General features: G+C 52.6%; 13 protein-coding genes across 13 annotated transcripts; 9 read left to right on the top strand and 4 right to left on the bottom strand.

The window, feature by feature from the left end:
* Nucleotides 1-332: 332 nt before the first annotated feature.
* Nucleotides 333-2,341, top strand: K460DRAFT_273486 (uncharacterized protein; the record flags this gene model as incomplete). The annotated part of the gene is made up of 2 exons (XM_040927883.1): nt 333-557; nt 620-2,341. The coding sequence occupies 2 exons, from the start codon at nt 333-335 to the stop codon at nt 2,339-2,341; spliced, it is 1,947 nt and encodes a 648-aa protein (XP_040794655.1).
* A 387-nt stretch (nt 2,342-2,728) lies between these two features.
* Nucleotides 2,729-3,647, top strand: K460DRAFT_269278 (uncharacterized protein; the record flags this gene model as incomplete). Its single annotated transcript, XM_040927552.1, has 4 exons — nt 2,729-2,837; nt 2,888-3,031; nt 3,096-3,289; nt 3,339-3,647. 4 exons carry the CDS (start codon nt 2,729-2,731, stop codon nt 3,645-3,647), a joined length of 756 nt encoding a protein of 251 aa, XP_040794654.1.
* Nucleotides 3,648-3,714: 67 nt separating this feature from the next.
* Nucleotides 3,715-6,350, top strand: K460DRAFT_362849 (acetyl-CoA synthetase-like protein). The gene is made up of 3 exons (XM_040932713.1): nt 3,715-4,138; nt 4,197-4,325; nt 4,383-6,350. The coding sequence occupies exons 1-3, from the start codon at nt 4,126-4,128 to the stop codon at nt 6,209-6,211; spliced, it is 1,971 nt and encodes a 656-aa protein (XP_040794653.1). The 5' UTR covers nt 3,715-4,125; the 3' UTR covers nt 6,212-6,350.
* Nucleotides 6,351-6,470: 120 nt separating this feature from the next.
* Nucleotides 6,471-7,698, top strand: K460DRAFT_351933 (uncharacterized protein; the record flags this gene model as incomplete). The annotated part of the gene is made up of 2 exons (XM_040931601.1): nt 6,471-7,116; nt 7,157-7,698. The coding sequence occupies 2 exons, from the start codon at nt 6,471-6,473 to the stop codon at nt 7,696-7,698; spliced, it is 1,188 nt and encodes a 395-aa protein (XP_040794652.1).
* A 163-nt stretch (nt 7,699-7,861) lies between these two features.
* K460DRAFT_299833 (urease accessory protein UreG) lies at nt 7,862-9,166 on the bottom strand. Its single transcript, XM_040929813.1, has 3 exons — nt 8,807-9,166; nt 8,619-8,759; nt 7,862-8,557 (listed from the first exon to the last, which is right to left on the bottom strand). The coding sequence occupies exons 1-3, from the start codon at nt 8,971-8,973 to the stop codon at nt 8,041-8,043; spliced, it is 825 nt and encodes a 274-aa protein (XP_040794651.1). The 5' UTR covers nt 8,974-9,166; the 3' UTR covers nt 7,862-8,040.
* A 245-nt stretch (nt 9,167-9,411) lies between these two features.
* On the top strand, nt 9,412-11,440 carry K460DRAFT_299829 (uncharacterized protein). Its single transcript, XM_040929812.1, has 2 exons — nt 9,412-10,145; nt 10,197-11,440. The coding sequence occupies exons 1-2, from the start codon at nt 9,893-9,895 to the stop codon at nt 10,979-10,981; spliced, it is 1,038 nt and encodes a 345-aa protein (XP_040794650.1). The 5' UTR covers nt 9,412-9,892; the 3' UTR covers nt 10,982-11,440.
* An 836-nt stretch (nt 11,441-12,276) lies between these two features.
* Nucleotides 12,277-13,218, bottom strand: K460DRAFT_273520 (uncharacterized protein; the record flags this gene model as incomplete). Its single annotated transcript, XM_040927886.1, has 2 exons — nt 12,277-12,699; nt 12,751-13,218. The coding sequence occupies 2 exons, from the start codon at nt 13,216-13,218 to the stop codon at nt 12,277-12,279; spliced, it is 891 nt and encodes a 296-aa protein (XP_040794649.1).
* Nucleotides 13,219-13,412: 194 nt separating this feature from the next.
* Nucleotides 13,413-13,997, top strand: K460DRAFT_46433 (uncharacterized protein). Its single transcript, XM_040938442.1, has one exon. It carries the CDS (start codon nt 13,606-13,608, stop codon nt 13,942-13,944), a length of 339 nt encoding a protein of 112 aa, XP_040794648.1. The 5' UTR covers nt 13,413-13,605; the 3' UTR covers nt 13,945-13,997.
* Nucleotides 13,998-15,554: 1,557 nt separating this feature from the next.
* K460DRAFT_325656 (ser/Thr protein phosphatase family protein) lies at nt 15,555-16,984 on the bottom strand (the record flags this gene model as incomplete). The annotated part of the gene is made up of 2 exons (XM_040930600.1): nt 16,166-16,984; nt 15,555-16,106 (listed from the first exon to the last, which is right to left on the bottom strand). The coding sequence occupies exons 1-2, from the start codon at nt 16,619-16,621 to the stop codon at nt 15,555-15,557; spliced, it is 1,008 nt and encodes a 335-aa protein (XP_040794647.1). The 5' UTR covers nt 16,622-16,984.
* Nucleotides 16,985-18,498: 1,514 nt separating this feature from the next.
* On the top strand, nt 18,499-19,449 carry K460DRAFT_264181 (uncharacterized protein; the record flags this gene model as incomplete). The annotated part of the gene is made up of 1 exon (XM_040927489.1): nt 18,499-19,449. A coding segment is annotated over one exon (951 nt), but the record flags the coding sequence as incomplete, so codon positions are not given.
* Nucleotides 19,450-21,530: 2,081 nt separating this feature from the next.
* On the bottom strand, nt 21,531-24,942 carry K460DRAFT_373942 (uncharacterized protein; the record flags this gene model as incomplete). The annotated part of the gene is made up of 2 exons (XM_040934626.1): nt 21,531-24,144; nt 24,932-24,942. The coding sequence occupies 2 exons, from the start codon at nt 24,940-24,942 to the stop codon at nt 21,531-21,533; spliced, it is 2,625 nt and encodes an 874-aa protein (XP_040794645.1).
* Nucleotides 24,941-25,531, top strand: K460DRAFT_373941 (uncharacterized protein; the record flags this gene model as incomplete). The annotated part of the gene is made up of 3 exons (XM_040934625.1): nt 24,941-24,987; nt 25,046-25,135; nt 25,204-25,531. 3 exons carry the CDS (start codon nt 24,941-24,943, stop codon nt 25,529-25,531), a joined length of 465 nt encoding a protein of 154 aa, XP_040794644.1.
* A 441-nt stretch (nt 25,532-25,972) lies between these two features.
* K460DRAFT_373940 (uncharacterized protein) lies at nt 25,973-26,881 on the top strand (the record flags this gene model as incomplete). Its single annotated transcript, XM_040934624.1, has 2 exons — nt 25,973-26,086; nt 26,141-26,881. 2 exons carry the CDS (start codon nt 25,973-25,975, stop codon nt 26,879-26,881), a joined length of 855 nt encoding a protein of 284 aa, XP_040794643.1.
* Between the last annotated feature and the right edge of the window lie 207 nt (nt 26,882-27,088).

Raw genomic sequence — 27,088 nt, 5'->3', positions numbered from 1 at the left:
CAGAAAACATGCAACAACTAGGAGATGCTGTCAGGTGAGGGATGCTGCTATGTTAGTGGTGCGAGATGGTATGCAATGCACTGGTAGGCGACCTGAGACCCAAGCTGCGGCGCCTTGTTTTGGTGTTTACGCTAGGGGCTCGTCGAACCAGCAACCAACTTCGCACGAGCCTCAGTCAGCATCGGCGCCTGAGTTGCCAGGGGGCTCTGCGCTTATCGATTGCCAACTCCGATCTCCGCCCCACCCGCCACCAAGTCGTCATTTGCAATCGCTTGACATGATGGAGCCGCCATCTCTTGCTGTTACGCCACCAGGGCTGCTACTACACGGCTATGGAGGTCAAGAAGAAGTACGAGATTGAGGCTGCGCTCGCGACGGAAGCCCAGGCCATTTCGTCCGGCCAATTGAAGGAAGAGAACCCGCTCGATGTCTCCAACGACTTCCGACTCTTCTGCGAAGCATGCAGGAGAGGCGACTTGAAGGTCTGCCAGGAAATGATCAGTACCGGCGTCAACATCAATGCCAGAGACAAGTTTGATTATACACCCCTAATCCTAGTAAGCATAGCCACTGCTCCCCGCCATTGGTTTGAGCAGACATCTGACCGCGGTATGTAAAGGCTAGTCTTTGCGGACACTACGAAGTTATACGATTGCTGCTTGAGAACGGTGCCTTGTGCGAACGTGATACCTTTCAGGGCGAGCGATGCCTATACAACGCCCTCAACGACCGAATACGAAACCTACTCTTATCCTATGACTACGCCAAATCGACAAACCCTCTGCAGCCCCTCGCTGCGCACATAACCTCGCTCCTCACGCGATCCACACCAGCGACCGCCGATATTACAATTGCCGCCTACGATCAAAGCTTTCACCTACACAAGTTTCTGTTAGCGGCGCGGTCGCCCTATTTCGCGAAGAAGCTGGCAGCAGCACCATCGACATCGTCATGGAAGTTACCAGATACGATACCGGCCGAGTCACTAGGCGTAGCACTACAGTACTTGTACTTTCAGGAGGTGTCAATACGGAGAGCCCTATTCGGACTAAGTGATGAGCAAGAGCTTCTTGTATTAGACGGCATCGATAAGATTGGTAGACAATTAGAGATAGAACGGCTTTTCGAGGATATCACAGAGGTGTCTGACAGGCGGCTGTTGCGCCAACGCAGAGCGGAAGAGTTAGACAGGGGCCGAGATCAGCTAGAAAGTTGGTTCAAGGAGAACGTGCTAAAGAATAAGAGGGTCGTGGATACGGCCAAGGTGAACAACATACAGTGGGATCGAGAAAACTCCATCTTTGCTGATATATTACTACGAGCGGATGACGATGAAGAGGAAGGGTTTTCAGGTCGGACTGATGACCCACTGGGACCTGCGGGGTCATCCACGCCTCCCGTTCGCAACACGACTGGTCCCCTGCTGGGGATTCCCGTAGGACCAATCCGATCGCGGTCACCCTCGCGACAACGGCTACCACGCAAGTCTACTATATTTCCAGCGCATCGTGCGATGCTACTACGGTCCGAGTACTTCCTCACCATGTTCAGTTCGCAGTTCAAGGAGGCACAAGTTACACCGCACCTCCAAATCGTCACAATAGATTGCTCACCCGCAGTCCTCGAGACGATACTGACGTTCATGTACACGGAGCGCGCAGACTTTGGCCTCGATATCGCGATCGATGTCCTCTTTGCGGCGGACCAGCTCTTCATCGAGAAGCTGAAGCAACGTGCCGCCATCATCATTTCGGCTCTCGGCAATGGCTCGACTTCTGCAGTAGAATCAGATAACCCTCGCGGTGAGACAGATGCAGATGAAGCCGTCGATATCTACGAAGTTATACGCAGTGGCTGGGAAACAAGGGTGCAGCGTTTAGAGGAATTTGCAGCGCGGTATATTGCATATCGTCTCGAGCATTATATAGACCAACCAGAGTTCGCAGAGCTTGTGCTAGAGTCTGCGAACAGAGTGAAAGCGCGTCAAGAAACAGACACGGTTGAATTGGTGGATGATATTCGGTACTATCTCTCCGAGCGTTTTAGACTTCGCTTCGAAGATAGCGGCCTGGATGAGATGATGGACGAGAACGCAGCAGTCAAGGCCACTTCTGAGGAAGATTTAGTCAACGCTATGGATGACTTTGGCTTGGATGACAAGGTCTCGGAGAAAGTACAAGACGACAACTACGTGTCGGTAGAGCAGCAGATTGCTGCTGGTGCCGTTAGAACCCTTGACGGTGAGATTGCGAGTGATGAGTTCCTGCAGGACGCAATGAACTATCAAATCTTGCTGGGCAAGATTGATTCACTATTAGAGAGGCTTAACCTAGATGCTTAGTCTGATTAGAGGTGCTGTAAAATGAGCGCGAGCTTTGAAGCGCGCGTATACATATTTCTTCCATATAAAGAAGTCTTTTGCAGGCCGGCACGATCACCTCGGCTCCACAAAGCTCCTTTCACTTGATTGCGCTTGGTGACATCATCAGTGGGGTAGATTTTAATAAATTGTCTCGCTAAACCAAATCGACGCCAGCAGCTTGACCGATTCCCGCCGCCGCCCAGCAGAATGCGTGCTCTCGCCCGTAGCACGTCACGCCTGCGTTCCCCACTTCAAGCCGCGGTCCCAAATCCTCAGGGAATCGCCTCTAGACTTCTACATCCTTCAATTGCAACTCCGCTGGTTTGGAAAGCTCCTGTTACGCCTAGGTGTGAGAATAAGAAGAAAATGTCTACTCAATCTACACAATCGCAGGCCTGCTGCAACACACCTGCTGTTGTTAGCAAGGGATATTCGCCAAAGGGGGACTACATTGAAGTTGATGGCCTAAAGACGTGTAAGTAATCTTCGCCGCAACTCCTATCAGCTTCTAACATTCAACCCTAGACGTCACTGGGCCCAAGGACGCAAAGCAGGGTATCCTCGTCGTCTACGACATCTTCGGCTTCTTCAACCAGACTCTTCAAGGTGCCGACATACTCGCCTACACCGACAAGGAGCATCCTTACCAAGTCTTCATCCCTGACTTCTGTGAGTGATCACGTGCGAAAAGATTGTGAGATGTACGCTGACATCCTACCTCGTTTCTTCGCAGTTGAGGGCAAGCCGGCTGACATCTCTTGGTACCCACCGGACAAGGAGGAGAAGGGCCAGAAACTAGGAGAGTTCTTCAATACGCTAGCAGCTCCGCCAAAGACGCTACCGCGGATCCCAAAGATTGTAGAAGAGCTGGGAAAGAGCAAGGGCATTGAAAAGTGGGCGATTCTTGGGTACTGCTGGGGCGGAAAGGTAAGCCCAATCGAACCCTGACTTGACTGAATTTGCCTGACATGATCAGATTGTCAACCTCTCGTCCCAAGAGGGCACCAAGTTCAAGGTTGCAGCCGCTTGCCACCCAGCCATGATTGCCAAAGACGATGCACCAGGTGTCACCATTCCCTACATCATGCTCCCTTCAGGGGAAGAGAGCAAAGATGAGGTGGAGCAGTGGGAGAAGGGCCTCAAGGTCCCTCATGTTATTGAATGGTTCCCAGACCAGGTGCACGGATTCATGGCTGCGCGCGGCGATCTCGAGCAGGAAAAGGTGAAGAAGGAGTACGAGAGGGGCTATAAGCTAGTCTTGGACTTTTTCCACAAACACATGTGAGTCTGCTGCTCTGGGTGTGTTGCGCGATGTAGGCTGGGTGGTAGGGCACAGTACTGAATTTCGGCAGGGAGTCTGGGTCGAAACTTTGATCAGCTTCCACGAAGCAGCAAGATAGATAGAAGTATGAAAATGGCCATGGACAAGACAAAAGGACATATATTGTAGACACGAAAGTGATGCATAAGGACCCAATATCGGATGTTAGTCGAGGCCAAGCAAGTGTGGGGCTTAGCTCGTGGGGTACGCTCCATGGGGCATAGTGGATGGGTCCTAGTGCACAGCCGCTGCCGCCCAAGAAACCGAGGGGGGTCGGCAATTCATCACCTGCGCTGGCGTCGCAACACGATGCGTCGCGACTTATTAGGATGCATTGATAGCTGCTAGAGCTGAAGCATACTTTTCCAGCTTCCTGCATCTACTTCTTTTCTTCACTCTGATCCATTTTGCAAGTGAATTTTGTAAATACTACTATTCGGTTATGGATCTTGTCGGTTTGTCGCACCTGCCGTCTCCGCATCTTTCTCCATCATGACTAACCAGGCACAACAGCACCCGTCGCAGGAGCAATTGCTGGCGTCAGCGCTGCCGCCGCCTATCTCGATGCTAAATACCACATTACCAAAGACATAAGCGGTATTCGTGGCCAACGAGCAGCACAACGCATTCATGAGAAAGCCGGTACGACTCCCCGTACTTCGAAGGCTTGCTGTGCTTCACATAACTAATGAGGAGTAGTACGAGGTGGGAGCCAGAGCCTCTGGTACCTATTCGAAGCCCAAGTTCGCCGCCTCCCGTCAAACGAAGAAGCCATCTGGTCTCGCAATGGCTGCTACACCTGGGCCGAGACGTACGCGAACGCATGCCGCTACGGCCAATTCCTTCTAAACAATGGCGTGCAATCGGGCGACCTTGTTTCCATGTACATGACGAACCGACCCGAGTTCCTGTTCGCACACCTCGGGAGTTGGTCTATTGGCTCGGCACCCGCGTGGATCAACTACAATCTCAGTGGCGATTCCCTGGTACATTGCCTGAAAGTGGCGGCTACCAAGGTCATACTTGTGGATGAAGATTCCGAGTGCCGGGAGAGGATTGAGGCTGTCAGAGAGAGGTTGGAGGGCCAGTTGGGTATGACCATCGTCGTTTTGGACGCGCAACAAAAGGGAGAGATCTCGCGCATGGAGCCTAGGAGACCGGACGACGAGCTTAGGGCCGGTGTAAAGGGGAAATTTCCCCTCTTTCTCTTCTATACGAGCGGCACGACGGGTCATCCCAAAGCATGTCCCTTCGAAACGCAAAGAGGCGCTGCTCTTACTGGCCGTGTAGGCGCAATGGGCATGAAGCCAGCACCCAATGGCGATAGGTGGTATGTCTGCATGCCTCTCTATCATGGTACAGGAGGGACAACGGCGCTTGTCTGTATGATCTCTGGCATACCATGCTGCATCGGTACCAAGTTTTCAACATCACGCTTCTGGACCGACGTCCGAGACTCACGATCCACCGCCATCGTATATGTGGGAGAGACAGCCCGATACCTTCTCAACAGCCTACCAAGCGAGCTTGACCGAAAACACAACGTTCGAATCATGTTCGGAAACGGCCTACGCCCAGACGTTTGGCACCGTTTCGTGGACCGCTTCGGAATCGAAGTCGTTGGCGAGTTCTTCAACAGCACCGAAGGCGTCATGGCCTTGATGAACGGTTCTCGCGGCCCATTCACAGCTACTTCTGTCGGGCATCAAGGCGTTATCGACCGATGGCGATTCCACAACACCTACGTACCGGTCGAAATTGACTTCGCTACCGGCGACCTTCTTCGAGATCCCAAGACTGGCTTCTGCAGACGCAAATCCTATGAGGAGGGCAGTGAAATCCTCGTCCAAATGCCCAGCGAGGAGGCTTTTGTCGGCTACTGGAACAATCCAGAGGCCACGCAAAAGCGCTTCGAGCGCAACGTCTTCAAGAAAGGAGACCTCTGGTACCGCACGGGCGACGCCTTACGCCGCGACGCGGATGGTCGTTGGTTCTTCATGGACCGCCTAGGTGATACTTTCCGCTGGAAATCCGAGAACGTTAGCACAGCAGAAGTCAGCGAGGCGCTTGGCAGCTTCCCCGGCATCCAAGAAGCAAACGTGTACGGTGTTGAAGTACCAGGCTACGACGGACGAGCAGGCTGCGCGGCTATCCACATCGATCCTTCGCACCGCGATTCATTTGACTTCAACGCGCTGCTAGCACATGCCAAAGCAAAACTGCCAAAGTATGCAGTGCCTGTCTTCTTGAGAGTGCAGAAACAGCAGACTACGATGCATAACAATAAGCAGAATAAAGTCCCGTTGAGGAATGACGGTATTGATTTGAGAAAGATTGTAGAGAGGGCGGACAAGGAAGCGCGAGAGCAGGGAGTCGAGGCGGTGGAGTACGATACAGTGTACTGGCATCCTGCGGCCCTGGGGGCTGGCAAGGGTGTAGGGAAAGATGACAAGGGCTATGTTGTCTTCACGTTGGAAGATTGGGATAGATTGAGAAGTAGTGTGGATGGTGGGGCGGCAAAGTTGTGAAGTGCGATGTCCGTGTAGTTGCCCATTGTCTTGGAGATCATTCTCGATTTGTACTTTGTAGAATTTCTAGCTCTGAATGCAATAAAGTGTATATGTAGCCCGGCCGGCTCAAGCGGTGGCTCCAGGTGGTTATGGCTTGATGAATACCGGTTCAATCCCGACCGACCTTCTTAGGATTGGATGTCCACGCTTCATAGGTGGTTGAATTCACCTCGACTTCCAGATCGCGCCCAACACTCTCACCTTTACTTCAGTAATAATGTACAGTCGGTCGGTGACGCTCGAACTCTCAGTCACCAATGATCGAACAGGACAGCCTTCCAAAAGTCTCCATATATCAATTTTCCACTCCCAGCTTCTTTCCTCCACTTTCAACTTTATCCTATTCATAATAGTTATCACCTTGCCACCACCCGCCATGTCCAGCACTTCACAAAGCGATACGGAGATCTCGACGCCTATAAGGTCCATCAATGATGACCAGTTTACTATGGCTTCCTTCAGGGCCCTCCAGTGCGAGGAAGAGCGCCGACTTCTGGACGTTGTAGATGATATGCGACGCCGTGGACTCAATGGCACCATTGAGCTACCCCAACTCGTCGTTTCCGGCGACCAGAGCAGTGGCAAGAGTTCAGTCCTCGAGGCTATCACCGAAATTCCTTTCCCCCGGAACGAAGGGCTCTGCACGCGATTCGCCACTGAGATCGTACTCCGTCGTAGCCCAGCATCAACTATTGTCGTAAAGATAATTCCTAGCAAAGGCGCCTCGCCCCAAGAGCGAAAGAAGCTGGAGGGATTCCAATCGAGCATCGAAGAGTTCAACCATCTACCTGAGGTGATTGAAGATGCTACGGCGATGATGGGCTTGGGGAAGGTTGACCGGCCTGGCTGCCAAAAGTTCTCACGTCATGTTCTCTCAGTCACGATTACTGGACAAAGCTCTAGAGTCGGCTCTTCAAGCCGCAAAGGAGGAACTGGGCCGTATCATAACCGACAAGGATATCATCATGACCTATAATCCTTCTTTTACTTCAGAGATCCAGAAGCAGCGCCAGACGAAACACGCAAAGATTGCACAGAGGGCTACCCACAAAGCTACCATCGCAAACTTCGTGCCAGGCTCCACGCGCACCAGCGCCAATGTAATCCGCCTCCAACAAGCCATGGCGAACAACATCGAGCAAAACCAGGACAAGTTCTCTGCCGAAGAAGCCCTGGACTATACTAGGGCGTATTACAAGAACGCGCTCTCACACTTTGTCCATAGCGTTGTTGTGCATGTCATCGAGCGTCATCTCGTCAAGGATCTGCCAGATACGATTTTCAGCTTGGTCAAGGTGAGCAAGATGACGGACCAGGAGGTTAGTTTCGTTGCTGCAGAGCCTAAAGCCACGACGCTGCGGCGGAATCATCTTGAGGAGAAGAAGAAGATGTTGCAGAAGGGGCTGGATACGTTCAAGGAGGCTATGGGCGGTTTGAAGCTCTAGAATGCACTTTTCACACGCTTTTATATATTTTACTCTGTTGAAGACATTCACAGTCGTACAGCGAAGTGGGATATGTGCTACATCATAGTATCATCTTCCAACCCAACCTCTGCCTCAAGTTGAAAGCGTGTTGTAGTCGAAAGACCAGAAGGAAACGGCGTTTCAGGTCAATAAAAGAGTATTGGATTGGCTGTTTACTTCACGGTGATTATTTAGAGCTAAAATATGAACATGTAGTGCATTGAGCACCTTCTAGGGGACTTGGGCAGCCCCATATAACATGGAGACGCTTCGCGTAGTTCACCAATCCATATTTCTAGATTAAGCCTGCCTGTTCAACGCCTAAGACATGCTGTAGCTCCTCTCTTTTCCTTCCACATTCTCCTCCATCAACGTGGGCTCAAACTTGTCCTTCCTCGCCTGCCCCGCCCCTGAAGCCTTCCACGCCGACAGAATCAAGTCGACTATCGCATGGACCCCCTGGTCCTTCTTCACCACAGCGAAGATCGTTGGCCCACCTTCTCTCATCCTCCTGCTATCCCTCTCCATGACATTCAAGTCGGCGCCCACGGCTTCGGCCAGATCGATCTTGTTGACGACGAGCAGGTCGGACTGTGTGATTCCTGGACCGCCTTTGCGGGGAATCTTGTCACCGCCGGAGACATCGATGACGTAGATGATGAAGTCGGCGAGTTCGCGGGAGTAGTTTGCTGCCAGGTTGTCGCCGCCGGACTCGATGAGGAGCAGGTCGGTGTTGAACTTTTGATGGAGGTTGGTGAGCGTAAGGAGGTTGACCGAGATGTCTTCGCGGACTGCGGCGTGGGGACAGCCCCCTGTCTCGACGGCTACGATGCGCTCACTGTTGAGGAGTGTGTAGTGAGCATCGTGTTGGGCGGATTAGGGATTTGAGGGAGGCTTACGCAGGCAGAGCATTGTTCTTGGTCAAGAACTCGGCGTCTTCTCGCGTGAAGATGTCGTTTGTTACTGCGGCTATTGAGAAGCGAGCTCGCAGGTGTTTGCAGAGGGCCAGCATGAGGGCTGTCTTGCCTGAGCCGACGGGCCTCGTGAAGTCAGGACATGAACGAGGGGTTTGTGGAGCCGGACTGACCCTCCAATTCCAATCGTAAAGGCTCTCTCTTCCCAATCTCTGCCCTCGATGATGGGCAGCTCGCGCCCGAGGAAGCTTCCTGGGCCATCCAGGATCTCGTGTGTGTGGCCATGGTCGGCCGCAGCGTGCGAATGTGACGCGTAATCATGTGAGTGGCTGTGAGACATGGTGGTACGAGGCTAGCAGTTGCACAGGATGTTCAATGAGGGCGTCGGCTCCCTCTACGAGTCAATACAACTAAAGCGTTAGTGGCACTTGTTGGTGAGTCTATCATGGCGAAGCAGCAACGAAGCTTGAGCTTGCCCTTGGTGGGGCGGGGGACGACGTGGGGTCGGGCGATCATGTTCGCGGACATTGTTGACTGTCAACAACCTCCTCCATGTTGACATTGACAACCTCGAAGGAAGCCGTATTGCATGAATGATCAGCGCGACCGTCTTCACGGCCCGTTCAATGCGCCCGTCTTCATCGTCCTCGTAGCGTGCCACGACACAAAAGAAGGCTGCCACTAGCCGGCGAATACGGGAGTGCTCGGGCCCTAGAGAATAAGTCCATGATTGCCAGTCCCTCCCCCTGCATCTCCTCATTACGGTGCGGTACTATTACACAGACTCTTCCAGGATGCCGTCTACTAGCATTTCCCTCCCTGTTCTCGTGGCTCTCATGTGCGCCGAAGCGTGCAGAAGTCGTATTGCGTATCAAGGAGCCAATCTCGCTATGCAATCCACAATCAACCAAGATCGCCACTAACGACCCAGATATAATATCTTCGGTGCAATTTCCACAATGTCAGCTATCTTTCTCAGCCGCGGTTCCTGCATGACCATGACGCGATCCGCAGGAACTATGTAAAGCCAGCGCAACACCGCGACTTGGGACCCTGGTCGAACGACTTCGCGTTCAGGTTTCTGCACCTTCATCGAGATTACGCGTAGCGCGTATTCGTCTGCAACCGGCAGCGTCAACCTTAATTGAGCCTTGCCATCTTCTACTTTAGGCCCGCTGCCCGTGCCACTCGTTGCTCAAGTTCCTTCTTCCAGCTTCTAGCTTGTAGCCTCCACCCTTGACGCGTTGTGTTACTGTCTAATGGCTGTTCAGTGGGAGAAGTCACAACACACCTCTTTCACTCTATGGGATATTGACCGCGAGTTTCAAAACGCATACGAAGCATACGAGCAATGGCAAGCAAAGCACCGACGCAGCCGCCCGCTGTGGGCATGTTTTGGTGTAAAGAGTCAGGATGATGCACTGGGCAAAGCATTGAGTTTAGGGCGACAGGTCCAGCGCCTCATGGAGACGGGCAAGCAGTTATTCGGAAGGCGCTTTGAGCAAGGAGACTGTATGCCAACCCCTCTGTCTTGTAAATGAAACCGAAACTCACTGTCGCCAGCGAAATGCCACACCATTCTTTCGGCGCAGCTTCTCAGACTTCAGTACGAGGTCAGACAGCCGCTGTACGACAATGCATTATCTCCTACATCAGTTCCAATACCTTATGACGACATCATCACAACCGCCAAAAGCATCAGGCGCACTTGTGTCGATGCCCTACGCGAGCAGTACGCTCGTTTCGACTCGAGGACCTCTGCACCTGTCCTACCACCTCCACGCTTCAAAATTGACTTTTGTCCGTTTGCCGACCGACTACGGAAAGACGCCAAAGAGAAGAAATCTAGCAGTCTTCGACCGAAGAAGGTTCGATCCAAGAACCGCCATGACGACCGAGAGACATGCCCTGATTGCCATGCATCCATATCCGTCACTGCACATTCCGGCCTGCCAGACTACCGATTCATCCTCTTCACATCACACATCGCGCCCGACGCAATGAATCGCAGCGAAAAGGCAACATTCGCCTGCAGCAGCTGCTACAAGACGTTTGACGATTCGTATGCCTTCCTCGACCATGTCTTCCAGAGGCAGATTGGGAGCGAACGGAGCTGTATGAGGCGAACCATGAGTGGACGGTGGACCATTAACGAGGATTTCATGGAGAGCAATCCATCGCTGGTCGAGCAGTGCCTGAAGAACTGCTTGAGGAGAGAGCTTACGAGGGTCAGGACGCAGAAGAAGATGAAGAGCCAGATGATTGTAAACGAGAAAGAGATTCATCCGGCTGAGCGGAATTTGAAAGCCTTCGAGGCTTCTCCGCAAAACTCATTCGACACGAAGTAATCAAAGCGACGATATCACAAGACAGCACTCCCACGATCCATCGATAATCTCCGAATGATACTCGCTACTGCATCGCCATTTTTACGCATATTCTGGACGGACATTGCATTCTTAAGCTCCCGCCGCTACTGCTACGCCATCCTTTCTTGACTTTCTTCCATTGTATACATTCATCCCGTATATTGGGAAGCGTAGGTTCGCCTCGCCCTTTACATACTTCCCTTTGTGTAACGCAGTAATGTCTCTTCACGCTTCACGTCTCGCATATAGACAGTATATCCGTTTATATCCATGCTTCAGGGGTGAGGCTACTACAACCGACACGGTATAATGGTTTTCTCGAGATACAATACCGTCTTCATCAGCAACTATATAACTCCTTAGAGATATTTAGACTTCTTTCAGAAACAAGATATAAACATTATGAAAATTCGATAATAAATATACTGCCTTGCTGTGAAAGCCTACTGAATCTCGGTGAAGTTCAGGTGTCGAAGCTTCTATACTGTCACTCTTCACGTTGCAACATGGGTACTACTGCGAAGCCACGTATACCCATCTTGTTCCCGGTCCGATGCCATGGTTTCAACTTGGCATTGTCTATCCCCGTGTCGACAAACATGTATTCATGCTCGTACTAGAAGCTGGTATACTACTACTACTGCTGCTGAATGAGAACTTCAAGTGTCACGAGACCTTTATGAAGAAGAATGTTGCTACTTCTTTCATCGTCTACATCTCTCCTCGCAGAAAGTCCACGTACACTTGTGGGGGCACGAAGCGTCGGCGCAGCTAGGCGGTATTGGCGCATCTTGGACGGCAATGTGAACCGCGAGACATGAGAGGAGCGGTGACAAGTCCTTCTGCTAGCAGAATTGATCAAAAGTGGAGGGAATACCTAGGCTATAATCTTATATTATAGTCACATGGCTACACCTCATTATCTTGCTGAACTCGTTCAGCTAATGCCTAGTCACCTCGAGATCAGTAAGAGTGTCCATGTCACGCCCGATTCGGAGAGCATATCAAAATTGTATAGATCATATTCGATTCAAATGGGGTATATCGTAAGAGGTCTAGAGTCCGTAGCCTCCAGTCACCGCCTGTTCGTCGTGTACACAGGCAAACCAAACTAACGCCATGCTGTCGTGCCAGAGCAGCAAACCTATCGTATCCAATCCCTTAAAAAATGTACGCCATATCATATGCCGCTAGAATACAGCTCTTGTCGCGGGTAAAAAGCGCCCCAAAGGGCGTCATCGAAAGAAATGTTGTGGTACAGCGCCTCCTCCTCGTCATGCATTCGTTGCTCTCAGTCCTCGTGAGAGCCACCTCTCCCACCAATTGCGTACGCCGAGAATGCTCTCTTTGCCGTCGTTGTGTCCGTCGTTGCCCCCGGGATCTCCCAGGATGGAAGTGAATATCCAGAATGCGGCGGCAGTCCATGCGGCGATTGCGACGCCAAAAGCGACGACGGGTGAGAACAAGTGGGTGACGACCAGCATAGGCGGGCTATAGCTGGTTGCTGAATTGTGCGAGTAGACGAGGTGCAGTTGCAGGTTCAGTGCTGGCGCAAGGAAGACGGTGAGTTGTTCTGACAGTGGTAGGCGAGTGGTGCATAATCGCAGGGGGGCTAGCAGGAGCGAGATGAGGAGGGCGACCACTGTCCAGAGACTGATGGCTAAGGAAAGCAGCGCACACGGGCCAGAAAGGTAGAGCTGGACGAGCATTAGCCGATGCGTACTTGCGGTTGTAAGCGGATTGCCTACCAATAACTGCCATGTCTTCTCTTCTGGGCCTTTCTCGTGGAATTCGCCTTGGTTGTAGACAACGGCATCTGCCTCTACGTCTGTTCCTGACGCGAGGCGGTTTGGCGAGAGTCGACCTCGTTTCTCCGGGTCGAGATGGGCTTGCGGGGGAATGGCAATGTTTCGATCTTGTATGACGGGCGGTGAATAGTGGATCTCTGGGGTTGAGCTGTGTCGTCGGCCAGCAGAAGAGACGCTGCTGTTGCTGGGGCTTGGCGGAGACGAGGCCTTGGGCGAGATGACGGAATCACGGGGACGGCGATTGCTCGACTTGGACTTGGTGGCAGGCCATGCGCGGATAGTCTGCTGTCGCTCGTAGGCGTCCTTTTCATTGTATACATGGTCGTACTCGTCGGGCGATGTGTTCGGCGAGGGTGGGTAGTAGTAGTATGTGGCCGAATAGGGCAGTGGCGATCGCTGGGGTTCCATGGCCGCCGGTAGTGGTCTGTAGGGGTCGCGCTATGGGTAGGCGGGCATCAGCGGACGACGGCGGGCCTTGGAGAAGACATGCGAAGTCGACGAGACGACGAGCATGTTATACAAGAGGCAGAGGCTGCCCCCAGGAGAGACAAGACGTCTCGTTACATAGTAGTTACGCTCTCAAGGCCTTGGGAGAATAGTCTTGGGCTTGGCTCTTCTTTCCAAGCCTGGGCATTTTCGCTGGGCAATGGACGAGACGACGCATCCGGCCAATCAGCGCAGGGCCCGACGGACCTGGCGCAACTCGCTCCCAAGGGCCTGCTGAGGCCGACAAGACGGGCTACGCGGCACAAACTTCTTTTCCCTCTGCCTTGGCCCACCCACCGCTGACTGACCATGACCATGTCTGAGCGACGCTGGGAGCAGTTTGCCGGCCTAGGCGTAGCACTACGTCGGCGATGCCCCCTGTGGTCGTCAGAGGCGCCAAGGGCCAGGCAACGCGCTGCTGCAGTCCGCCCAAGGCTCTCCGCTGGCTCCATACTTCGGAACTCCTGTGCGACGACCCATCTTGCGACGCCATCGAGGCGTCCTCCAGACAGCAGCACAGGCGTCACGCCCGTTTGCTTGATGATGCCGTCGTGGAACCTGCAAAAGCAAGCCCTGTGTGCTGTCAACATGGAGCCGCGTGCGGTTACTTGCCAGCTGTTGCGAGCGCAAACTCCAAGCGTTTGCTGAGCGCTCGATACTTGGGTACAGCGTCCAAGCGTAGCTGAAACAGAGCTAGTATTGCTGATCCTCGGCTTGGCTTGGACATCAATAAAGCTACCTAGTCCCATGATTCTACTTGTTGTATCGGAGTTTCCTCCGCATCATACGAGGAATGTAGGGCTGAAGCCAAAGCTGGAGAAAACTAAGCACAAGCATAAAAATTGACTGTTTATCAGGTGTAAATAGTAACGTTGACTGAACACTCGATTGTGAGACACGAAAGACGCGGACCATCCTTGGTGACACATAACCAGGGTCAACCACGCGAAGTACAGAGTAGGACGTCAAGAGTTGGGAAGCTACAAGCTGCAAATACGTGTATTGATCGACACCGTTCTCTCACAAAGTCCCCGATAGATTGGCCGAATAGCACCTATCACTCCAAGCCCATGCCAGGAACATGTATTCAAGTCCCTCGTTAAATTTGTGCTCCAATTCAGCTGAACGTCCTTGATCTCTCCTGCCACTGCAGCTCATCGTCATCGCGCAAAAATGCTTCGCTGGTCTCTTGTGTTGCTACGAGGGCCTCAAATCAATCGCAAATAATACCAATCACTGCGGACTCTACACTCTTGAAGCAAAGAAAAAACTTCCAGTTCAGATTCTGTCACCGGCCAGCAAAACCTGTTATCCATTGATTGTCAAAAACCTAGACAGTTCTGTTACGACCGATACGTATCCATACCAAGCATCAACGTCACAGGGATATGCGGGAGAAGATCACTCGGCTACCGACGACAGGCCGAGCAGTACGTCGTTTCCTTGATTCTGAAAACTACTTGTAATTATCTTCATGTGAGCCCGGTGCGAATGTGACGTCTTGATGCTAGTGTACGATCCACCTGCTTCCGATTCATCTTCTTGTTGCTTTGCTAGTGCTGATTTCTAATGGGGCATGCCTCGTTGAAGGATTGCGGTGATGAGGTTTCGATCCTAACCTCTAAAACAAACGGCGCAACGGCTCTCCGGGGTGCGGGGACATGTCGTCGAATTACGACAGTTCAATGGGGAATAAAATCACAAGACAGGGTTGCAGAACAGATACTATATCAGCAATACTCCGATGGGGAAGAATCCAATGCCTTACTGACAGCTACTCGACGTGACAGGAGCATGTGTTGGACACATACAATGTGATTGGCACATCGACATCGACAAGCACATGTCTTTCATGTGCTTGATATGAAGTGGGCCTTTTAGCGTGTGCAAACTAATGTCCCTCCGCTCCCTCGACCCACTTGGCGGAGCGGGAAACGTTGGAAAATACCGGCACATCCGGATACTTGGGGCATTTTGCAGAGAATGAAGTGAAAACTGGGCCATATGAGAGGAAGTCGGTAGGAAGCCTATAGCCTGCTCCTTCGTTGTTTGAGACCGTGCTCGTGGCCCAACGTCAGCCCGATCTGCTTGAAAATCTCTCTAGAGCTTCATTGGCCGAATGTCGATCTCGGAAACCGAAAGGATTGTCTAACAAGGTTGTACGCCGCATGTGCGAGCTGGAGGAGCTGAAGCGAACAACTTTCTCCCGAGGAATATGGTGAGATTGGGGATAGCAGTGTCTGTCTATCGTTCGGCCATCACTTGGCCCTTTCAAGATCCAAATCAACCAGCCACGGCGCGTTCCACGGTTTGTACCTAATCGTCATGATGCTTGCGTTGACCATGAGCGTTTCCTTCCCAAATTCGACCGCTGTTTCGGAACCATGGCAGATATTCACACTCGCTGCTCTCTCCTCGGCCATCTTCCCTTTATCCGGCTCAATCGCATCAAGTTTTTGAAAATGGTCTTCAGACTTTACATCCAGCTCATCTCCTTCTTTCCAACGTACTCGCTGAGCACCCCATGCCTCGTGGATATGGCCGAAGCAATGTAGGCGCGGTTTGCAGCGTCTAGCAGCTCGTAGGAGATGTTGGCATCCCACGTTTTCGCCCGTCCTGGTTACATCTAGGACACCCATTGGTGGGCCGTGCGTCATCATCACGTCGACAGCTGGGAAATCAGGCACGGGATTCTCGGCGATTGGTACAGCGTATGGGGTGCATTGTTCAGGGAGATTGTAGCGATCTTGATTGCGGAAGTAAGGAAAGGCCCAGTCGCAGAATTCGGGTTGATACGGTGAAGCATAAACCTTGTGAGTGTTAGCTCTGCGAATACCAAGAGATTCAGGGATATGTCCTCGTCGCCTACTCGCAGATTCGCTCCGTTCTTTAGCGCGAACATGTAAGTTCCTTCTTCTAGGTATACAATGCCACTTCTCTGCGCGCGTTCGCCCTTCCAAAAGTCCATGGCTTTCTGCGGCAGTTTCTTGTCATATCCGTCCTGTCGATGCATGTATTGGCCTTTTCTGTCGTAGTACTCTGCGTCCAGGCTAATGTCGTGGTTCCCAGCGATTACTAGCTTCAAGTCGGCGTCGATATTATTCAACATGTCCAAGGTCTGCTCGTACTCGTGCAGGTGGCCCACCATGGTCAAATCACCGCAGTGGAGCAGCACATCCGCCTTTGGGAGCGGGGAACGGAAGGGGACATTGTTATTCGTGGATTCTTGCGCGGGGGCGGCGGAGTGAGTGTCTGATATAATGAGGAAGCGGGTTTTGACATGGGTGGATGGTGCCACTGTCGTTGTGCTAGTCTTTGTGGACATGTTGAAGGTTGAAGGTACGTCGAGGTTGAGGTTGAGGTTGAGGGGCCCTGTGGCTGCCTGGTGGACAGCTCACTTGGACGCGACGCCTTGCCGTCACCCGCAACAACAGCTTTGGCATCCCCGGCTACCGAATTATGGATCGGAGATTCGACTAGAGAGGGTGACTCTGAAGGGTATGGAGCTGCGATATTACAGCGCAGACAAGCGGTTCCATGTCTCACGAAGCGACTGCAGTGGGCATCTTTTCCTTGTTGGACCTGGGCAGGTAGAAGAAATGACGATGACGCAGCTCGCAGCCCGAACGGCACCTGAAAGATTATAGCTAAGACGCGGTACGTTGCACACGCTCCAACGACGTGACTGTTGGCAGGTCTCAAGGGCTGGGCATGGTGGCCATTGTTGGCTATTGTTGGCCATTGTTTTGCGACTCTACCCGTTCGGGACGAGTCGGACCAGTCTCACGCCACAATCACCAGCCCAACTCCAACCGCTGCGAAAATCACCACGGCCACCCGTGCACGGAAAAGTTCTTACAATGCAAGATCTCGCTACTATACTCAGATCCGAGATATCCTCTTCAGCCTTGTGGGGACAACTGGCGGGACTGTCCGCGGGGTGCTCGCCTGCCACCAGGTTCTTAGTAGGCCATTCCAGAGATGGCACTCCTTCCTACTATTGCCATGGAAAAACTGTCATGTAACCCAAGGCCCTCTAGCAGCAACAACGTCAACCACCATTACCCCCAAGCAACTCAGTCACGGCAAAATGAGAACGAGAGCCACGTCCATTCTGCAGCCGTGTCTTCCAAAGCTGTCTCGCTACCGGAAGCGGCCACTAGTATGTAATCCGGGAATAGTCTCGGTCACATGGCCGAGACAGACGTTTCTCTGATCCACAATGGTGTTGAGGAAGTTTCGCGGGCGGTGAAACTTCGCTCTCGGGTCTTTCAGGGCCGATTTACCACCAGTTCGCCACAAGACAACATCTACTCGAGCTTTGGGAGAGCTAAGGGTGTGCAACGCTTCAACCACGTGGTGCATGGAGAATAACTGGCAGCATGGTCTTTGTGGATGCCATCTTAGTTGTAGACGGCCTGTGGGATCGGCCATTCGACAGATTGCGCCAACTTTCTGCCCTCGCAATGGTTAATAAGACCGCATGTGGTCGGCGTTCCGTCAAGCGCCGCCTTTTCCATGCATAGAGAATCAGCTAGTAGAGAGTCTTCTAGTGGGTGCCATGTACTCACCGCGAAATCCTTTGAATCCCCTGCGCCGCAAATACACTTCTCGGCGGGCCGGCAACCCACTTTCGGCGCGCGCATATGCCACCATGCGGGAAACACAGCCGCGGCCACACACAATCTGGGCCAACTACGGCTCCAAATGGTATCCCTCGACCGGACGGTACCGATGTGAGCTGTTAATCGTTCGACATACTGCGTTTTTTGCTAGCGCTGGGATTATGACTTAGGATAGGCTTGCTAGTCAAGCACGCGGGGAGCGGAACAGGGCCACTCCCGTTGCAGCATAAGGAATTAATAGATCATCATCTGGCTTGCGGATTTCAGTTGGAACCGCATTACCTCCTGCAACCATCTTTCCCTAAACCTTACAAGCGAGACGCAATCAACTTGACTGGCAGACGTTATTGATCCTCGGCCACAAGACCAAGCTTGACCATTACCTACTTGGGCATCCTTTACCCTCTCCAATCGTCGATGCGAAGACCAACCTCGTATTTCCCTCCTCTTAAACAAATCTCCGCCGCTTCGACCAGCAATCTACCTTGACTCGTCAAGACCATACATTACAATATCCCATCCTCCTTCACCCACCGCTTTGATCAAGCCTCCAACCTACTACATCCCTCATTGGCTTCGGGACACTCCCACCTCGATGAACTTTTGCGTCTACCCGAGGATAGCTAATCTCGATTACTCTCCTCTACAAGACATCATGTCATATCCAGATCAATTCGACAGATCCTATGTCGGCGACGCCTACACAACATCACCAAATTACGCCTCGAATACCTTCTTCGAGCCCGACCCCTTCCTCGACCGACCGCTCACATTAGTGGAGATGCAATCGGGCTACCCCTCCAAACCAGAGGACTTTAGCAATCCCACCTTACCACCCACTGGCATCTCCACCGCAAACAACAACCCAGCCTTTCGACAGCCCTCTCACCTCTCCCAATTCGGACCACCCGAGCAATACAACTCAGGCTTCTCCCTTAACCCGACCTCTCTAGAGGCAAGTGGGTCCGCATATTTCTCCCCTGAGACGCAAACCTCTTCGCGAACACCCTCACTCTGTGGTGACCCACCACTACAAGCACACTCTCCCTCCCTTTCACCTCACCTCCTGAAGCGTGAAAGCCCCTCGTCACCCACCTCCATCTCGGAAGAATCCACACCAAAGCGCCCTCAAAGGAAGCGAGGACGGCCTCGTCTTGACCGCAACGCTACTGAAACCCAATCCCCAGCCTCATCTTCCTCAGCAGCAAAATCCCAACGCACAGGCCGTCTACCTCACAACCAGGTCGAGCGCAAGTACCGCGAAGGCCTCAACTCCGAGCTCGAGAGGCTACGGAAAGCGGTGCCCACGCTACCACAGAGTGACGAAGGAGTGGTCATGGGCCAGCCAAAACCAAGCAAGGCCATGGTTTTGTCGAGCGCCATTGAGTACATCAGGAGGATTGAGAAAGAACGGGACGACTTGAAGGACGAGAACGACAGGTTAAGAATGGGACAATTAGGCCAGGGAGAGCCCAAGGCGTGGAGGACGGGAGATGGTTCGCTGGAGGAGTTCTTGATGGATCCGTGAACGCTAATAAAGTTCCTCATTCAATCTTTTTTGACACCAACTGCTTTTCGGGGAAAACTGGGTTTGCTTTGGGAAAAAAATCTCCTTGCTGTGTCTGTCATCTGTGTGTCATGATTTCTCTTTTTCTTTGTTTTCTCATATGATACCTCATCGCTTTTACTAAGATGACAATAGATCTCTTGTTTAGGGTCAGTCACAACCACCACTGAAATCGTGAACCATCGGCAGTAAAGAGCGATCCGAAATTCGGGCCAAGAGAGCACGACATGACAGAACACACGTTACAACCGCTCATATGATGGGCAGGAAGCTGATCGTCGTCATGTTTTGTATCGAATTGGCGAAAAGCTCGCAGTCCTAGAACCGTACCGTAGTCGCAGAATCCGATAAACCAGTCCCCGTAACCAGTCTCCGATCTTCTTCCATCACCTCGATAAATCGGCCTCGGCCGCCCCTGCAGCGCACCCGTTTCACCGATACAATTATCGTCTTCTCCAACTCCCAAGCCGCCTCGCGGCATCACTGAGCCCCCCTCCCGATATATACCCCGTCTTCCAGCGTCTCCTGACCGTTCTCAGTAGCCCCGATAAGCCTGCGCATCGGTGTCACGAACAAGGCTCTCGATTTCGTTCTTGCAATGTCACCGCGTTCTTTCCCCAGAGATCCTCGAAGTCTACAAGACCAATTTCCATCTCAGCTCGATGCACGAAACGCGACTACACCTCACAACACTGCCATATCGGAGATGGACACGCGCCTCACCCGGTAGCGCTTCAGTGATAAAGGCCTGCGCTCAGTGACTGGTTCCATGTCCGATGACTTTGACAACGGTACATAAGCCCCAGCACAGGAGTTGCCAGGCCCTGTACGACTACCTAGAAGAGGACGAGGAAGCATACATGCGACGTAAAGACCTACAACACTGAGCGGAAACTTGCTGTGTGCGTTATAGCAGCGTCTACTTTGAAGTTGACATGATACGCATACTCAACGTAGAAGACCGTACCATACAAGTTGGATCTTATAATCGGCGCTCCGTGCATGCTTTCACGTTATGGGACACGAGCTGGTAAGTGGTTTTTAGACCTGGTAATAGTAACAGGACCAGCAGAACCTGCGCTACAAGTCTAGTACGCCATGCTACAATGTCGAGGTGCCTACAGCGCCGATATGCATGAAGCGATCCGGCTCTTCTGTGTGCAACCAATACGCTGGCAGAGGGCAGTTAGGTGCTTGGTTCGACAAACCTATTCATTATATACAACAAATCTTTGTGTTATATAAAACTAAGTAAATTACATAAAGTATCTTTTGCCATGGCTCGTCGAGATTACAAATTATCACGCCGGGAACACTTCGCCCAAGAACTGCACTTGTTTGATTTTGCACTGCGTTAGTCGATGATCTTAATTGAAGTGTTAATGGACAAGAATACCATACCAAGGACCCCAAATATAACAGTCCGCTGGCTAACATCGAGTGTCGGCGTCTTAACACTCTGGCAATTCATAACTCACTATATAAGCCACTGAGAAATATAAACTAAACGAGTAAACCGCTAGAATGGTGCATAATACAAACTCAACTATAGAAAGAGCACAGACACGATATGGCTAGAACCAAGCAACTAGAGCTAGGCAGTTCTATGAAAGGGTATGATGTAGTAAATAAATAAAAGCCGCGAATAAGAGCAGGGGAAAAATGGTGTACGGGATACGCGGCAGATGACCTTTAGCCAACGCTAGACTGTCGTCGGGAGGAATCGGAAGCTTGACACACAATTCGATACCTGCCTGTGTTGAAGGATTGAAAGTAAGTGCTACCCCAGGCTCTTTTCATATCCGTACATCTTGGCGGCGGAGAGCGGAGAGCGACATGTCCGTGATTATGAGTAATGGTGTTGAAAGTATTAGGATCCCAGAAGTTGCCCTACTAGCAAGTCGAAAAAGCACAGTGGGCTTGCATTCGGTTTGGAACGCAAATAGATTCAAATCAAAGTGGTATCAAAGTTACAAACAAGACTACTCCCTTCCACCTTACAGGTCTCTCAATCAGGTTGGGTCCTAACAGAGCAAGTTGTACTACACCTTCCTCCTTTTGCTGACCTGTGCAACCTCTTCCTCCTCCGCAACCGGCGTATCCTCTACCTCCGTTCGCCCACTGCTCCGCTCCACATTGCGCCAATTGCTCACACTCCGCTGCACCGTCTCAAACATTTCCCTCGCATCCTCTACAACGCCATCTTCCCCAGGGTTGAACATGACAGCATTGACAAACATGCGCATGAGCTCCTTCTCCAGTTGTGCGGCATTGACAATCGCTTTAGGAGGCATGTTTTCAAGCGTTGCGGGGAGCTCGACGATGGCTCCGCCCCCACCGGGACTGCCAACGGGGGTGTCGGTTGCCGCTGCCGCGACTTGCTTTGCGCCTACCGCAATGGCTTTTTGAATGGATTTCAAGTCTGTGGGGCGCTTGATGATGTCGTAGTAGCCTTCTGCATCCTTTGCGCGGACTGCTGTTGTGAAAGTTGATGCGTGCTTGTGTGAATTGATGTCATTCATGATGGGAGCGCACATTTTGGAGAAGTGACGTTGAGCGATTATGGATTTCGGTGGCCCAGGTGAGCTGAACTGGTCCTCGGCCTCCTCCAGTGATGCCTCTCGCGCATTTCGCTTTCGCCTTGTTGAGGGGGGAGCTTGTGCGGCAGCTCCTCGTCGGCGGGTCGATACTTGGGAAGGTGTTCCAACAGTCTCTTCCTCGATGGCACCAACAGAGGTCCCTCGTTCGGACTTGATGCGATGACCCGCCTGCGAATCATTATCGGCTGCTACTGTCTCAGTATGAGACAAGATGGAGTGGCTTCTGCTGCGGTCTCTTGTAGAGCCACCTGCTCGAGAAGATGCAAGACTACCGGGCCGTGTCCGTTTGATGGCTGCTTTGCGTCGTGACCGACCCAATCGAGTCTCGACCTCGGGCATGTCATCCTCTTGGGCATCAGACAGCTTCAGATTCTGTGTTGCGTCGGAATCTGGCGCAAGCTCTTGCTCTCCATCCTTCGCGGGCTCCTTATCTTTCCCTTTGCCTTTCGCTTTTGATTTACGTTGCGCTTTCGCTTTCGGAGGACTCGATTTTGGGTGTACCAACGGCTCGAAATCATCAATAGGCTCAACATCCGGGCGCGGACTTCCTGGAGTTCCAGGTGTCCCACCAAAACTCTGTCGCTTCCAAAAGCTCTTTGCCGATGCTGGTGTTCCGATAGCGCTAAGCGATGAACGTGTACTCATTGGTGTAGAGAAAGACTGTCTTGCTTGGATGACTAGCGGATGCACAGGTGGGACACCTTGCCTGCCAGCCCCTGGCGTTTGTACATTTGATGGCTGTCGGTTATTCAAAGGGGTAGAGGCCTGCGGGTACTGCGACGGTACAGATGCTTGGTGGTGAACACGTGATGGATCTTGAGGAGACACCTGGAATGGTGGAAGCATGAAGCCTGCCTGAGGTGGTGGTTGGCTCACTTGGGGCTGCATAGGATATGACGGCTGTCCTGGTTGCGGGTATTGAGTCCTTTGCTGCTGATAGGGAGCTTGTACGCTTGGAGATTGGGATCCCAAAGGCTGTTGTGGTAGGTAATGTGGATGTGTTGGAGAAAAATGTGTGGGTGCTCCTGGAGGCGGGCCATACTGAGGTACCCCACTGCTGGTGTAGGGTTGGACGAGCGGAGCTTGAATTTGGGGACCAGGTGACCCAAGGGCTGGCGATTGGGGATGCGGCGAGCGTGCAGGATTCTGGAGCGGGCCGGGCTGAGAATGTGTATTGTGGGGCGTCTGAGGTTGCTGTCCTTGGGAATAGGGCGAGAGATTGGGATAAGGAGCACCGTTGTAGCCAGAGTTCAGAGGTTGCTGAAACCTTGGCGGTGGAACTGGCGGCTGGGTCTCGTTATTCTGCGAGAGCGTAGGTGGCTGTGGCGTAGAAGGAGTCGGTCGCTGGTCTGTCAAGGCTTGTTTCTTGCGCGTAGAAGGAGGAGATTGTCTATTCTGGGCTGGCAATGGCCTCGGAGGCTCTAGAGGTGTTTGCGAGGCATCTGGTGTAGGCGCATGGTCGGGCTCGCCTCGTGCACCCTTCTGGACAAGCTGCGAGCTCGGACTGGGTTGCAAGGGCTTCTTTGCTAAATGTGGCGACTTCTTGGGTACAGTAGGGCTCCGTGATGTAGGTGTTCGTCGGTGGGCGCGCTCCCTCAATTGGTCATCCCATTCGCCGCGTTCAATGCTCTTGATTTCGCGCTGCAGCCGCTCATATCTCTCCTCGTCGGCTCTGATCTGCTCTGTGATTTCGTTGCGGTAGGAAGCGTAGAGCTTGGCGACAAGCGTTGGGATAAGGTGTCGATGCTGGAGCGACTCCTGGACGGTGGGCAGTGACGAGCTGGGCAGCTTCCTCTTCCTTGGGTTGGACACGTCGCCTTGTTGGCCGTCACTGTCGCCTCGCTGCTCCTGTTCGAGCTCCCTCTTCAGCCGCTCTAGATAAAAGTTGCGCAAGGCATCAGGACTGAGACGGCCGACTTGGAAGTATTTGTGGCCGGTGATGTCGGGGTTCTTCTTCAGCAGGTCTGATATCCTGCCGAAGACAGAAGGGCCTACGCCATAGGCATGCAGGCACTGGAACAGCAGCAGCGACTCGAGGTGGGTGTAGGCGGAGACGCTAGTATTCATCCCCCGGGCGTCTGAGGCGCGAGGGTGATGGGACTGGGGTGGGATGGGAGCCAGCGCGACGAGTGGCAGCGTTTAGGAGGGACAGGCGGGCATCGCAGAGGGAGCGGGCAATGGGCGTGTTCGGGCGGGGAAGTGGTGCGCGATGGGGTGAGGCGGCGTTTGATGAAGGGAAAAAAATGTCGTGGTGTTGCAGAAGCGCGCGGTGGTGGTGGTGGACGGCTGCCCTTGCGTTGGGCCAATAGGGCGCGTCGCGGAAGCCGTCGACCCTACGACCGTGTGTGGTATGCGGTTATTATGTATAGTTTGTTGGGCTCCACTGCTGCAGGTGAGATGGTGCTTACTTGATTATCTATCTGTCTATCTATTCATTTATTACCACCGACTATACGCGCCTTTCGCTTCCTCCTGCGCATGCGTCCGGTGTGGTTGCAGGTGATTGCATCCGCCAATTCTCTTGACCACACCCCATTGATCCTTTGCAGGCTCCAGCTCCAGCTCCACTAACGATCTACGCCCTAAACCGTCCATCGTCCCCCTTTATTGGACATTGATTGCAATCGTCTCCTCGAACCCTTATTCCACCACGGCCGTATCATGCTCCCTTTGCTTCGCCAGGCCCGGCTGCGCTTTTTGAAACGTCTCTGATCTTGCCCACCCGCCTGCGTCTTGTCTTCCGTCTCCCTGTAGCCCGCCATAAACCTATCCTTTCCCCATCTCTTCTTCCTTCACCGTACACCTACCCCCAAGTTCGCCCGCGTCACACAAAGCTCACCCGCTTCATCGCCATGGAAGACCCAGATCATGGTTGGAAGCCAAACAAACGGCCTCAGTCGTATGTCCTCCCTCCCGGCGCTAGCATAGTTCCCGACCCTTCTGACCACAGCCCGTAGGACGGTAGCGCGCAACTTCATGTCGGAGCTCGACAACCTCTTCAAGCTTGATGGGGATCTAGATACCCATCACAAGAACCTTCACGAAAAGTATGCCTCCGCCTCTGCCGCAGCTTCGGCCTCATCCCCTTTCATGCCCCCTACTAATGCCCCACTAGGAAGCAAGCTGTCAGCACACAAACGCAGGAGCTGGAGGCTCTCGAGGCGAGGCTCCGTGCAGCCGAAGAGCGATTGAAGGAGGCAAAGGGCAGCTCTCCGCCGCGACGGAAGGACAGCCAGCGCCGCACTCCCGTGGAAGGCACCTTCTCCGACCAGGACAAGGCTGGGTTGCAAGGCCCCAACAGTCCATTGGCACAGAAGACCCCACAGGCGACAGGAAACATATCAGGTGCGCTGCCAGAGACCCCTTCCTCTCACAGTAGCGCTGACTATGTTCTGGTAGAGAGACCGCCCTCCGCCCAGCCTGTTGAAGCCGACAAGGCATAGTTGCGTTGCATCCAATACCACATCACGATACCCAAGGGAACACGGCCCTTTTCGTCCACCATACACGCTTGCCTGTAGATCAGCAATGGACAGGATTAAGCAGGCCGACTATACATACATTTTTAATCCACAAACTTCACACTATTCCTGTATTTGGGGACTGCATGTTTGTTGGTGCAACCTACATCTTTCGCTTTTCAATAGTCAGGGGTAGCAAGCATACCTGTGAAGCATGCAAGACATTCAACTATGCCTGCTCTCCATTTCAATTCGTTCCTAGACCACTTTGGCACGTCCATAAATATCGGTTTTAACACAGTGAGCTTACGGAGCGCACTAAATCCGTAGTCCCAAGCACGGTCCCCTACATTATCCACGTCACACCTGGCACTCTCCGGCACTTTCGTCACATTCCAATTAATAACTTCTCCATCCCACAACATGGGTGACGTTTCCGAAGAGAACCTCGTCACTACATTCGATAAGTTAGTCTCAGAAGGAGTCATTGTATACGGGCCTTCGACGTCCGTCAATATCGAAGATGAAGGCTACCCAGTAAGTCAATCATCTGATATCCATCTTGGCAATCACAACTCACGCAATTTCCAGATGGAATTCCGCATCTGCCCCGCCCTCCTGACCAAACCACATACTGTTGGTGCAGCAAATCCTGCCTTCAACAAGTCTCGCAAATGGGGTCCAGGAAGCGACATGTACTGCCCTGACGAGCGACTCATCCTCACCCAACTGAACGGCACACACGACCTAGCTCTCAACCTATTCTGCGTCGACCGTCCTCAACTCCTCATCTTGACGCTGGACTCATACCGAAGACAGTACGAGTCGTTAGACCAAGATGACTTTGCAGTGATGCTGGAAACATTGAGACGATTTCCGAGCATGTATGTTATCTTTAATTGTGGAGAGAAGGGGGGTTGCAGTAGGTTGCATAAGCACCTACAAGGTCTACTTGGGCCGCCTTACGCTTTCAACTATCTCATCAATGCCGGCGAAGACAAAAAGAAGGTGCCGTTTCAATACTTCAGCCGCCACCTCCTACCAGGCTTCAAGGAAGTATCCACATCGGTTTTATTGGAGGTCTACACGGAACTTCTCAGTCGGTGTAGAAAAGTCCTGGGGCTAGGAGTAGCAGAGTCCTGCCCTCACAATGTCATCATGTGGGACGACTGGATCATCGTAATTCCACGCAGGAACGGTATAACGCAAGGAGCAAGTGCGAATGCGGGAGGCATGTTAGGTAGTGTCTGGGTCACGGATCAAAGCGCTGTGGAAGAGTGGACGAGAATTGGTTGTGCAAATGTGCTGAGGGAGCTGGGCGTGCCGTCTTAGATAGACGAGTACTGCGAATAACGAAGAGGAAGACTTTTCAGACTGCCTTCACACGGTGATCACTGTGAACAAAGTTTGGCTTTCACCGCTCACACACAGTTTGCTTACGTAAAGCGTTTCCATGCACGCTGCCGTCTATAAGAGAACCCGCACCACAGCTAAAGGGAACCTGCACCGCACCTATATACCGCCAACTTGCAAACGCTG

The sequence above is a fragment of the Cucurbitaria berberidis genome, assembly GCF_010015615.1.
Source record: "Cucurbitaria berberidis CBS 394.84 unplaced genomic scaffold K460scaffold_1, whole genome shotgun sequence".
Taxonomy (NCBI): Eukaryota; Fungi; Ascomycota; class Dothideomycetes; order Pleosporales; family Cucurbitariaceae; genus Cucurbitaria; species Cucurbitaria berberidis.
Note: the sequence above shows the minus strand (reverse complement) of the source record. Positions and strands in the feature narration are given on the sequence as shown.

Bases quoted from the DNA above. Each gene is read 5' to 3' on its own strand.
- K460DRAFT_362849 (XM_040932713.1), top strand. The intron at 4,326-4,382 runs GTACGACTCCCC...AATGAGGAGTAG, and splicing joins ACGCATTCATGAGAAAGCCG to TACGAGGTGGGAGCCAGAGC.
- K460DRAFT_299833 (XM_040929813.1), bottom strand. From the start codon at position 8,973: ATGTCTCACAGCCACTCACATGATTACGCGTCACATTCGCACGCTGCG. The intron at 8,760-8,806 runs GTCAGTCCGGCT...TGACTTCACGAG, and splicing joins TTTACGATTGGAATTGGAGG to GCCCGTCGGCTCAGGCAAGA. The intron at 8,558-8,618 runs GTAAGCCTCCCT...ACTCCTCAACAG, and splicing joins AAGAACAATGCTCTGCCTGC to TGAGCGCATCGTAGCCGTCG.
- K460DRAFT_299829 (XM_040929812.1), top strand. From the start codon at position 9,893: ATGGCTGTTCAGTGGGAGAAGTCACAACACACCTCTTTCACTCTATGG. The intron at 10,146-10,196 runs GTATGCCAACCC...CACTGTCGCCAG, and splicing joins GCGCTTTGAGCAAGGAGACT to CGAAATGCCACACCATTCTT.
- K460DRAFT_46433 (XM_040938442.1), top strand. From the start codon at position 13,606: ATGACCATGTCTGAGCGACGCTGGGAGCAGTTTGCCGGCCTAGGCGTA.